Source organism: Aplysia californica, unplaced genomic scaffold (genome assembly GCF_000002075.1).
Source record: "Aplysia californica isolate F4 #8 unplaced genomic scaffold, AplCal3.0 scaffold00809, whole genome shotgun sequence".
NCBI lineage: Eukaryota > Metazoa > Mollusca > Gastropoda > Aplysiida > Aplysiidae > Aplysia > Aplysia californica.
In genome coordinates this window covers 290,591-303,160 of record NW_004798079.1, presented here as the reverse complement: position 1 = coordinate 303,160, position 12,570 = coordinate 290,591, and the positions used below count along the sequence as shown (strand labels likewise).

The following is a 12,570-nucleotide window of genomic DNA, read 5'->3' as shown; positions in this document are numbered from 1 at the left end:
GAGAGAGAGAAAGAGAGAGAGAGAGAGAGAGAGAGGGAGAGAGAAAGAGACTGAGACAGAGACAGAGACAGAGAGACAGAGAGGGGATGGGGAGGCAGAGTAGACGCAAATAAATTAGCGAGAAACATGCACGAGTGAAGAAAAGTTAGAGTTTGAACATTATACAAGACAAGCAGTCAGGAAACAAAAAAAACAAAAACCCAAACAAGTTCATATAAAAGGGTATCAAAACCTTTCACTGTCCAATTTTTCTCATCCTAATGAGATGAACAAATAAAAGCAAAACTTTCATTATAGTGATAAATATTACAATAACCAAATTAATGGAGGAAAAGAATTAGAAAAAAAAAAGATTTCATCAGGTTCATACATTGCCACGGAGCGGGTTTCAGTGAGCCGGAACATGCGGAGCTTTACAGCACGTCGCTTTGTGTAAGAGTAAGAGAAAAGCAGTGACCAATCAGAAGCTGCATTCAGCACGATGGCAAAAAGTAGAAGGCCACGATTGGCCAGAAATGCTTTATCATGATGCCTGCTGGCGTGACACAGCAGGGCCGCGCGGCCTGGTCGATTCCAGTAGAAAATAGATCTATGAGGCCTAGTTTCGTTATTCATACAAGCGGAACGACTACACCGGGATCATTCAGTCTGTTCATGTTGTTGGCTCAGGAACGTGTCTGACGAATTTCCAGCATGTAAAACACGTGAGAGGTTTGTATTTTGTATTTTTGAAAGTTGTCAAATATAAAGGAAGTAATCGTCTTGACCTAAGATCTTGTTTATTTTGTGTATTTTACCGATAGAAGTACAGAACAGACGTCCTTGCTGAATCTCGCCGGTTGCGCTGTACTGTAACACTGGCGACAGTGAGTGAGCGTTGTTGGTTGTGCAATGTGTAGTGGCTTAGTAAAGGATGCGACAAAGGGTTTCATCTTCATTTACTGGAATGGTTTGTAATTGTGTAGCTTTGCTTTTGGTTTTTATCTTTCAGGTTCTAACTGTCTGGATCTATAAATCTAGATTAGATCTAGAGTCTAGATCTAGACTATTATAAAAGTTGGCCTTGATAGGGTCGAGCTTTCTAGATTCTAGATAAAAAGAAGCCAAAAAAGAATGTTGTTTGATGCGTCCCCGTGCGTAATCGTAATCACAAGAAGAGAAGCTTTATCTAATCAAGGCCTAGCCTATCGGTTGACAGTTACAGTAGGCTAGGCCTAACAGTCGAGCCAGTGAAGGCTAGAATCTATTCAGCAGTGACAGTAGACGTCAATGCTATTCATTGTGTCTTCAACGTCTGTTGTCAACAGAAACAGTGGACAAATTGGACTAGGATCTAGATCTAGATCTAGATTCTAGATCTAGATTAGATATCTAGAATCTAAATTCTAAATCTAGAGATCTGGGCCCTGGGCTAGGTTAGAGTCTCTAGTCTCTAGAATCAAGTGGATGATCTTCAGTGTCTGAGCATCCTGACTTTCTGATCGGTCTTTTTATCCTATTCGTGCGTATCCTATTTGATGAATTATGATTCGAATTATGATAATGATAGCCTCCTATAGCCTACTACTCAAGCAGAAATGCGCTTTTATATTTTATTAGATCTAGATTCTATATATATGGCCGGCTCTATTTCTCCGAACGTTCGCGAAAATAAACTTTAGAACTCTATTCTCCGAACGTTCGCGAAAATAAACTTGAACTCTATTTTTCCGAAAGTTCGGGAAAATAAACTTGAAATCTATTTTCCGAACGGTTTGCGTTCTCAAGATTTGTTGATAATAATTGCGAACAGAGTGGCCTGTGTATCAGTGTATGTGTGTGTGTAAGGTGTGAACAGGGGTGACTGGGGGTGGGGGGGTGTGGGGCCTTGGAGGGATTTTTTTTATTTTATTTTTTGCTTTAGGCTTTAGGGGTGACTAAATGCAAAATAGGTTGACTGCCAAAGTTGAGCAGTCTTGTTTTCTAGCTCGCAACTTACCTTTTGAAGACATTTTCAAATGAAGCATAGTCTGGGAACGTTGGCCCAACTACAATTGAAGTAGGGCCTCTATCTGAATATTCAGACATCTGAAAATCTCTAGCTCTAGAAATTGAATTCGATGCAAAAAAAAGAAAAATGCTTCTTCCCAATCCTTGCAGAATATCAGAATTAGCACTTCGAAGTCTCGCAAATATTAAATAACCAAAAAATCTCGAGAATGGATACCGTTAGGGCATTGATGTCAAGTTTATTTTCCCGAGCATTCTGAGAAGTAGTCATGCTTTGGACCAAACGGGGGGTTTCAAAGTGGATCAATCGGGGGTTTCAGGGGGGCCGGCCCCCTGGGATAAAAAAAATCTGGCCCCCCCCCCCTGTTCCCATAATTTGATATTTTACAGTTTTGAATTTTTCTTGAAAATAATTGATTTGCGACAGTTTTGGTGGCTTTATGTGTGATCTGCAGCAAACAATACTGCAGACTGCAGTTTGACCCCCAAAGCGGTGCATCTGTGTGCAGGAGTGAAAGTAAAAATTTATCATTAGTTTCAATGGTGAAATCTAAAAGTCTACTATCCGCTTGCTACAAAGTACTAATGTAATAAAAATATAGAGTCTGGTAGGCTAATCAATATGACAGATTCTCTATATCATTATTTTCTCTAAGTGTAACTTTTGTAACAGTCTCTGAAATCACGCTCTTGCTATATATTAAAAGGTATGTTATGTATCAGGACGGGCTTACTTCTTTTGACAGTTTTACTTTTAAAAACTGAGAAAAAAAAACCTGCATAGAAATAGAAATAGGTTTTAAATTTTCGATCATTTTTATTTCTATGAATAGGACCTACCTCCTGCATGAGATAAGCCTACATTTTAATTTTATTGTTGTTCTATTTCTTGTTAGTCAATGAGCAGACCCATGCCAACTAACGGACAAAATTGTTTGGATATTATTTTTTTTTCTAAGTTCCCTCCTGTCTTAAAGCTTGTCTCCTTATGCTTGACGTCACATCGCGTGTTCCTTGCCGCTCTAAAATTTATAAATCAAGCAAGATAATAAGGAAACTGTCTCCTATATACACGACATGACGTTAAGTCACGCGCGACAGTGACACTGTCGCCTGTGATCGGTCCATGTAGCGATCGAGGGTCTCGTTACGTGCGACAAACTGGGGGTGTAACAGGTTTATAAAGAGCATCACCGTTTGTCAAAATGTCTAGCCAAGGAGTGCCGTTCGACACGCTGTGTGTGATGTGGTGTGATGTCTGTGTCTGTGTGTGTAGTATGTTCATCTGCAATTCGAATCAATGCCAAGTTTTGTGAATCTAATCTTGTTGTTTTGTTGTTTTTTTAACGGACAGCAGGAGGAGTAGGAAGAGGAGGAAGCGGAGGAGGAGGAGGTGAAGGACTGGCACGGAATTGGCCGTGTACGGAATAAAAAATGTCAGCGGCTCTTTAGAACTCCCATCAGACATTAAAATTTGCTACTGTACTGTCTCTCTTCTGTGAATTGCCAGTCGCGTAGCCTAAACGTCGCGTCGCGCATAAGGAGACAGTTTTGTCGTGACTGAAATTTTTGGTGCGATGTGGTCGCGCATAAGGATACACGCCTCGCGACTAATCACTAAGGACTGTCGTGCACGACTAAGACTAAATGTGGTGTCACGCATAAGGAGACATTATAGGCTTATGCTCAGGTATTACACGTTTGTTATTTTATGTTTTACATGAATTTTGACTTGGCACATCATTAATTATTAGTTTTTTAGGTATTTTGTGTTTTTATTCAAACTGTACTAGGCCTACTCAAGGCGTAAAACAGTGAATTAATATTCAAGCAGTGCATCTGGGGGCTTCAGGGGGGCAGGCGCCCTTATTTTTCCCTTATAATTTATTGTTTTGCAATTAGGTTTGATATTTTCTTGATAATAATTGATATAATGCTACAGTTTTAGTGGCGTGTAATCTGCAGTAAGACCGTGTTTGACTTCCAAAAGCAGTCCATCTGTGTGACGTATTGAAAGTGAAACTTTAGTTCAATTTTACCAAAATGAAATGAGAGTGTAATCAGAGAATGAAAACAAATGACAATGATGTTTTTTGTCGTTTTTTTACGTCCTACAAAAATTGAAATATTGTCAGTTGTTAGGGGTTTTTATTGTGTAGCATGGAACCATGCCATGCACTTGCTTGTAAACCACATCATCATCAAGTTTATTAAGATGTGCACCCATCAACAAATTACGATGCTCAAAACTCTTTTCCATTTTTTTGCTGCTGAAACTGACTACTACGACCCAACCTAAGTCCCCTGTCCCTTAAGAAGGAATGTGGTTGGTTCTTTCCAGTCATTTCTCAGAAAAAAAATTACATTACAACGTAAACTAGACTGGGCTCTGAGTAGCAAAAGCTTAGTTGTGCTATTGTATTTTGTATTATTTTAATCTTTTGAGACCGAAATGCAAAGAAAAGCCTGTTCTTTTAAAAAATATATTTATTTTACATTATAATATTTCTTTTCCTACAGAACCCCATGCCGAACAAGGCATGGAAATTTAGGCAGCAGTACAACAGACAGGGAAGAAGATAAAAAGAGACCTCTAGACGCCCAGCTTGACTGAGAGAGCCTGAGCTATACTGTCAGGATGGAATCCTTACCGCAGATCGGACCTCTGCATACGGATGTTGTGATTGTTGGTAGGTGACCTGTAAACTTCTTCTTCTTCTCCTCGATCGCATCACCCTTGAAGTCTGGTATCTGTCATAAAATGGGCCGTCCTGCTCAGTTCATCTGTCGGCCTGTATAGCTTCTCTTGTAGCGTCAGTAGGGTTGGCCACGTTTCCTGTCTCAGGGCCCTGTGTGTCTTGCAGTGCTGAAGGATGTGTTTACCTTTAAACTCAAAACGAAGAGTTTTGAAATTAGAAACACTGTGGGTGATTGGCGGGTGCTCTGGTGTGGTTTGCTTGTTCTTCTTTCCTATCAAACATCTGTCGTCCTTATCTCTCCTCCTTTTTTTTATGTTACTCTCTTGTAACACCTCTAATCTTCGGCACTTAGGTGACCTTATTGTGTTGCAAGTGCCGTAAAACACTTACTAAAACTAAAAAGAAACACAGTAGTGCCTGGAGGTGGCCTCCAGTTTTGTATTGTTTTGTTTTGTCTCACTCTTTCTGTCTGCCCTCTCGTTGAGTGACATTATGATTGTGTCAATATCGTGTTATACACATGTATATATATATAATACTGCTTTTGATTTGAAATGTGAGAAATAAAAGTTATAGGGGCTGTAAATTATGTCAAAAGTAAAATCTGATAGCTAATTTGAGATGCATTTTTTTTAAAATTGATCACGACTTCCACTGTTAAGAGATTTGTCAAGCAGCAGGTGAAATAGCATTAGTTCTTGTTTTTTAAAATACTTCTATATATATAGTATTTGTTGTTGATTCAGATTAATAAATCTATAAGTGGGTGATTAGGCGGGTGCTGTGGTGTAGTGTGCTCCTTCTTTCCTATCAAACATCTATCGTTGTATCTCTCCTCCTTTTTTGTGTATGTTACTCCTTTGTAACACATAATCTATTCTTCGGCACCTTATGTGACCTTGTTGTGTTGCAATTGCAGTAGTAAAACTCTTACTAAAACTAAGATAAATTTATCAACTTCAACTAAAACTTTATATTTTCCTATCAATGTACAGGTAATGGGCCTTCTGCGCTGGCATTGTCCTTTATGCTAGCCGGCCACAGACCTTACTACGACGGTACACCTCTGTCTAACGAATTTCTCAACGACAGATTGGTGAAGGACATGGAAGTTTCCCTCGTTGACAAAGTAAGTAGCCTATTTACACACATCTTTGCAACGTGTATAAAATTTTCAAATTCAGAAATGTATTTTTGAATGTTTTGTGGGTGGTTGGCGGGTGCTCTGGTGTGGTTTGATTCTTCTTTTCTATCAAACATCTATCGGCCTTATATCTCCCCTTCTTTTTTATGTTTGTTACTCTCGTCTTTTGTAACACCTCTAATCTTCTGACGCTCATATGACCTTATGCAGTTGCGAGCTTAATAAAGCCTCTACTAAAGCTAACTTGAATGTTTTCTCATTTTTTAAAGTAAAGACTATTACTTAGAACTGTTATGCTGAAAGTGTTCATCAGTGAAGAAGTTGAAGCTGTTTGCCTCACTACATACTGGTTTGGCAGGTTGAATTAATTACCTCCTTATTGAAGGCAGCCCATCTGTGCTGATGTTGCTTACAAACATCATACCTTTTTTCTTTATCATTTGCCTGGTGTCCGAGAAGTTAGTTCAGGGGGTTTTCGTGGCCTAGAGGTTAAGGTGTTGGCCTCTCATTCAAAGGTCCCGGGTTTGAATCCGGGTAGCGACGGAAAATTTTTCTTCTCTTAAATTGTCTCCTTTCGCCTCCTTTCCTGCTCTCTAGCAATGTTCTGTTGGCCCGGTTTCATTTCCGCTTTCTCCCCTCACCTCCTTTGCCTCCTCCTCTGGGCTCCTCTTTCTGCAGCCTTTCTACTGCTACTCCTTGGCTCGTCCTTACTGCTGTCTTTCTGCCACACCCCTGATCTTCTGGTAGGAAAGGTCTACACCTAGCCTTCTCGGACAAGGGCGAAAAATCTCGGAGGGCCCATATATGTGCAGGTTGCGCATGTTAAAGATCCATTGGTGGTCTAAAATCGATAAGAGTAGGCTTCGGCCGCCACCCTGGCAAAATGTGAATCATGTTCTCACTCACAGGTGTGAACGACAGAAATTATTCCAGGTGCAAGATTTCTAAACTTATGGGGAAGTTACATGGCTATCTTGTACAAAAAGGAAAGATGTAAGGATATATTTACAGATGCAAACTGAATGTTGATGGGAATTTTAATTTCACTCCTGTTGCATCCCTTGCTATTTATTCTTTCTCTTTTTCCTTTTAGCAAAGGAAAGATGTTACAAGGATATAATTACAGATGCATAATGAGTGTTGTGATGGAAATTTTAATTTCACTCATGTTGCATCCCTTGCTATTTATTCTTTCTCTTTTTCCTTTTAGCAAAGGAAAGATGTTACAAGGATATAATTACAGATGCATAATGAGTGTTGTGATGGAAATTTTAATTTCACTCGTGTTGCATCCCTTACTATTTATTTTTTCTGTTTTTCCTTTAAGAGCTATAAACATTTATAAATTTCTTTGTTTTTTCTTCTAGTTATAAACACAAACTTATAAATGTCTTTTTCCTCTCAGGAACTGGAACCATTGTGTGAAGGACTGGAGGGCCGCAGCAACAACCCTGTTGCTTTACTGTTTGACAATTTGTTCCATCCGGACGCGGACTTGGGGTTGGATAACCCGTCTGTGATCGACTGGAAGCACGAAGAGCAGACAGAAATAGACCACGTTGTCTTGGGGAAAACTAAAGCCGGGGGCACGTGGCAGGTAAATACCGTTGTCTGAAGTGCCGGTCTCTCAAAAGTCAGTACATGAGTGCACATTTCAAAGATTTTAAAGATCTTTCATACCAGTGCTTATTGTGGAAGTTTTAGGTACCTATATTTTACACAGGTTTAGGCAACACAGGTTCCCTTGCTGTATGTTCAGGTTGTGAAGTTCCTAGTTGTTTTTTCCAGATTATTTTAGCCTTGTAATAATGATTTTTCTTCTTTCAGTTTGGATAGAATATAATTTGAATTATTGGACTGTTTGTATTGGTGTTTTGTAACTCAGAACATAGTTTTTCCTTTTCTATCTGCTGTGATTAGAGTCACTGATATGTTCTTTTTAGGAAAGCTGTATTTTTATTGTGTTTTCTTTCTTGTCTGATAGAAAGTCTTATGATATCATTCATTGCTTTCAGAAAATTGATGGAACTATGCAAACTATCAGCCAAAACACCTGGATGGAGCTTCCAAATGTTCCCTTCAGAGAATGGATGGCTCAGAATCGGAGGTAAGATTTTTTTAACCCTATCCATACGCCCTGGGGTCATTTTGTACCCCCAGGGTTGTATTCTTGACATTTTAGAATACTTCTAGTACGAAGATCTCTTTGAAACTTTCAATTTTTCTCAAAAATCATTTTGACAGACTGCTATACAAAGCGTACGGATCGGATTAACGAGTAAATTTCCTCTTTGGAAAGTGATGGCACAGAGTTCCCCACATCGTATGGATACGATAGTAAAACACGATGTATGGACAGGGTTAAACAGAAAGCTTCTTTTCCATTTTAATTTGCATTCTCTAATGTGCTAGTATGGGCCAAGAATTAGACGGGGTACTGTCTCGTGTGAGGAAAGCACGGTGTATCTATAGCCTGCTGAGCCTCCGTGGTTTTTGTCCTTCTTCATGTGCAATGATTCTGCTTCTTTCCCCTTCTTTATCTTTGCTCTGCTCAGCACTGCAAAGCCAATATCAGTACTTTCTCAATATATATATATGTGGAGCGACTCGGTGTAATCAGGCGCTCATCGATTTTCGGATAGTGGGAGTTATTGGTACCATCTTAAAGGTTGTTCATTTGTCTTGCTTTCGATGAAAACAATATCCTTTTAACTTGGATACAAGTCGAGATATTGTCAATTGAAGGAGGTCGGGGTCACCTGTTTTCACAGGTAAAATTTGCAAGAAAATGGCCGCCAAAGTTTAGTTTCCTTTGCTTGTGAGTCCCCGGAAACTAAAAATTTACATTTTTTGTGCCTTTAATCAATGTTTTTCAATAAAATCCACACAGAAATGTGTTCTTTAATGGACATAGAAGGCGTTGAGCGAAAAAGCAAAAATTCAACAATTCCAAAACCTGCAGAAAAATACCAGTTTCTTCACTTTCATTATTTTGACGAGCGCCTGATTTCACCAGAGTGCCTCACATATATATTGTTTTTAGTCTTGATAGAAAAGATTCTATGTCAACAGGGGTGAGAAGACAGGTGGCAAGTTTTGCTTGTCATGCACTAATATAATATGAACAATGGGGTTAGTTTTTGGCGACAGATTCACAATTTAAAATAAATACAAAATGTATGAACTCTTTTTTTTTATCCTTTTTTGGGGGTTTTTTTGTTCATGAGTCTACCTTCTGTTAATGTAATCAATAATGAGTCTAATGTTTAGGCAAGTCTTTTCAATTATTTATTTTTTTCCTTTTGTAATTTTCAGTAAAGACTCAGATATTAAAGTTTCCACTTAATAACCAACTTAAAAGAAATGAACTGGGCTTTTTTTAAGAAATTGTGTTAACTTTTTTGTTTGCCTATTTCAGGAACTCGGGGGTAGGTGAACCTATGTACGGGCGTGCCACCATTGGAGACGTGAAGGATTACTACTTGGACTACGTCAAGTCCCAGGGACTGCAGCGTTACTTCAAAGACAACTACACCGTGACGTCTGTGCAGAGGGTGTACCATCTACGAAATGCTGTCGACAGCGAGAGTGGAGAGGTGGAGCCGTGCTGTCGCAACGTCCGCAGAAACCACACCCACTGCTGGGAGGTGCGCGGCTACCATTCGGTCTTCGATGACCAAGGGCAGGCCATTTCGCGCCAAGACTTCTGCTATTTAGCCCCTCACGTTGTGCTTGCCGCAGGTGCCTACGACATTCCAAATCGACTTGGGGTGGAGGGGGAGAACCGTCCTTTCGTCACTCATAGCCTCGGGGACTTTGAGAAGCATTTATCGTCGTCTGCACTCAACACCCTGTCCGACCCCGTTCTAGTGGTCGGTGCGGGTCTCAGCGCGGCCGATGCCATCCTCATGGCCATGGAGTCGAACGTCCCGGTGATTCATGTGTTCCGTCGCGGCCCCTCCGACCCGTCCCTCATCTTCTCCAAACTGCCCAGCACCATGTACCCGGAGTACCACCGCATCCACTCGCTCATGAAGGGCAAGGAGACGAGCGAGCTCTACCGGCCCATGGCACGCCACAACGTCATCGAGATCCTGGACCATAAAGTCCTGGTGGGCACCAAGAAACAGGACCAGATGGCCACCTTCGACATCTCATTCGCCGCCATCATGATCGGGTCCCGGGCCGACCTCGGCTTTCTCCCTCGTGAAGGCCGGCATCTGGGCGTGGTGCCCAAGTGGCCGATCGACAGCAAGCACAACCCCATCGATGTGGACGTTTATTCGTACCAGTCCGCCCATGAGCCCCAAATGTTTGCCATGGGGCCCTTGGTCGGAGACAGTTTTGTTCGGTTTGGGATCGGAGGCGCCTTGGGCATTGTGAATCATCTGAGAAAGTGTCACAAAAAGGAGAATTTGTAGTAGAAGGAAGAAAGACTTCTGTCATGATCTCATCCTGTTTACTGTGCGGCCCAGGTCTGTTCTACCTTATTGTACGTGCCCTATGGGTGCAGTTAGAAATAGAACCAAAGAGTTGTCTGTTGAACCGTTTACTGCTTTGAATACTGCCAGTATATATGTACTAAAGTTTAACCATCATTTGTATTCTGTAAGTTCATTGATTCGGGTGAATGTTTTTGAAGCCTCAGTGTCAGATTAATTTAGATGTATCTAGACGCAGACTTGTTAGAAAGATACTCTAAAAAGTCATTGTAGTCTGATCTGAGAGCTGAATCAATATGTTCACTTTTGCACAGTTTCATATAATTCGGTATGTTCACCTCACTTTGGCCCATTTTGTTCTCGCTGAAGTCGCTGAAGTGTACTTTAACATGAAAAAACCCCCCGCCAGATCCCACAGCGATTGTGGAAGTGCCTAATTCTAATTTATGATAGCTCACTGCGTTTTTAAAGTATCTTGTAAACACTAACAGTAACATAAATTATTTTTTCTCTCTCAGAATTGGCATGCTGGTTCTCATCTATCTATGACCACAAATCCAGATCACAAGTTATTGTTCCGGTATTAATTCAAAAAGGCAGTTCCCATTGCTTGGACACACTTTTGCTAACATGGGAAAGTTGAGTGATTTGCACCCAAGTTGTGTTTGCTGCTCTGTGGGGCTCTGGACCTCACTGTTTGTTTGTAGAACGAAATATATATATGTTCTAAATGTAACAAAGAGAAGTTGAACATTTTCATTCATTGTGACATCTCATTGATATTGATATTTCTTTTTTAATGTCTGAAGTTAAGGGGAGGGGGGTGGGTTTAATATGATCTTCTTTTGAAATTTGAGCAGTGTGAATCATTTTCTTATGTGTGAACAGTACACAGGATTTGCGGCTCAACTCTAAATGTTTTGAACTGTTTTCAGTTCTTTGCATGATAGCATTCCATAAAGGCTGTATGATGTTACTGTTGCAGAGATAGTGTTTAGTATCAGCAAATGATTCTGTGGTGAAGTGAAGAAGACTTTCAATAGGTCTGTAATGATGTTGCACCACTTTAAGGACATAATGATATGATAATGGCTTATGGTTGCACAAATGGCTTATATTATAATGGTTAGACAAATGAAGTGATCGGGGAAGCCTTTGCTTCTCTGTTATTTTGTTGTCAATGTTTGACTTGCTTTGAGCAGCTCAGTGAATTTTTGGAAGTTTTTCCTAGTGTCATCACAAACTTGACATTTGATGACTGGTTTTTGAAAGGAATGAAAATTAAACAAACCCCCAGTGCTCAATCAATTCTTCAACATATTATTAAACATACCTGCAGACTTCAACAAAAGTTAAGGACCACTTGCAAACACTCTGAGTGGTCTTCTCGGGTCGACCTGCATGTGGGCGCTCTTGGGTGAATCCAGTGGCGTGATGGCGCTGCCTCAGGCAGACAATGACAAAGTGTGACACTGCAAGCCTTCTGGCAACTTCTCGGGCTCCAACTCCATCCTGCAGCCATGCCATAGCTCTGGCACGATCAAAGTCTCTCAGCTTTTGTTTTGGTGGTATGTTGAGGCGATACCGGATTTTGTGCAAACGGCGGCTTATATTGCCGCCAAAGTGAGCACAGTTCGAGACCACATGTCCCGTTTATGACGTGCACTAGAAATTTTAACTGAGGAATGTCCGTGGTGTCTAACACAAGTCGATAAAAAACCGCAAATGTGGCTAAAATTCCCCGAGCATTTGCGTGCAGCACGTGGTGGTTTTGCCCCTTTAGGAAGCTTTGCAGTACGCATTGGTAACCCATCCACACTTTCAGAGCAAAAAAAATTGAAACATTCCTTGCCGTCTATTTTTCGCATTTGTAAAAAAATCAAGGCTGTCTGTCAAGGTGGTCCTTTACTTTTGTTGAAGTCTGTATTTTTGTGCCATTGTTAATTATCATTGTGAGAAATCTGCGTCTTTTAAGTACCCATTTTTTGTTTGTCCCACCTCTTTTGAAGACTCTCATTTTCAGTTGTCAAGATTTCTTTTCAAGATCAGATCTGTGCAGCTCGTTGTTTGAACTTGCACGTTGGTCCAGACCAAGTCTCGCCCTATTGGAGACAAACATGAATGCTTTGCTTTGACATGTGACGTGCCCCAACTTATGTTGTTCTAGGGTGAGACAAACATCTATGCTTTGCTTTGACACCATGTGACGTGCCCCAACTTATTTTGTTCCAGAGAAAATCAAAATGGTGTGGTTGAGCGTAGCTCATCATGTTTGATTGTGTTCGTTTTTAATGTT

At 40.6% G+C, this 12,570-nt stretch overlaps 1 protein-coding gene across 2 annotated transcripts in view; it reads left to right on the top strand.

Moving 5' to 3' along the window:
- LOC101859134 (oxidative stress-induced growth inhibitor 2) overlaps positions 1–11,006 on the top strand; it is a 23,777-nt gene extending 12,771 nt beyond the window's left edge. The window contains exons 1-6 of one of the 2 annotated variants that reach the window (XM_005109727.3): positions 27–711; positions 4,510–4,679; positions 5,684–5,817; positions 7,238–7,429; positions 7,848–7,939; positions 9,251–11,006. In XM_005109727.3, coding sequence (XP_005109784.1) covers positions 4,628–4,679; positions 5,684–5,817; positions 7,238–7,429; positions 7,848–7,939; positions 9,251–10,253 — 1,473 coding nt within the window. In that variant the 5' untranslated portion in view covers positions 27–711; positions 4,510–4,627 and the 3' untranslated portion in view covers positions 10,254–11,006. Of the gene's footprint in view, positions 1–26; positions 712–4,509; positions 4,680–5,683; positions 5,818–7,237; positions 7,430–7,847; positions 7,940–9,250 lie in introns of those variants that run through there. The other variant, XM_005109729.3, reaches the window with a different exon arrangement.
- Positions 11,007–12,570: the final 1,564 nt, after the last annotated feature.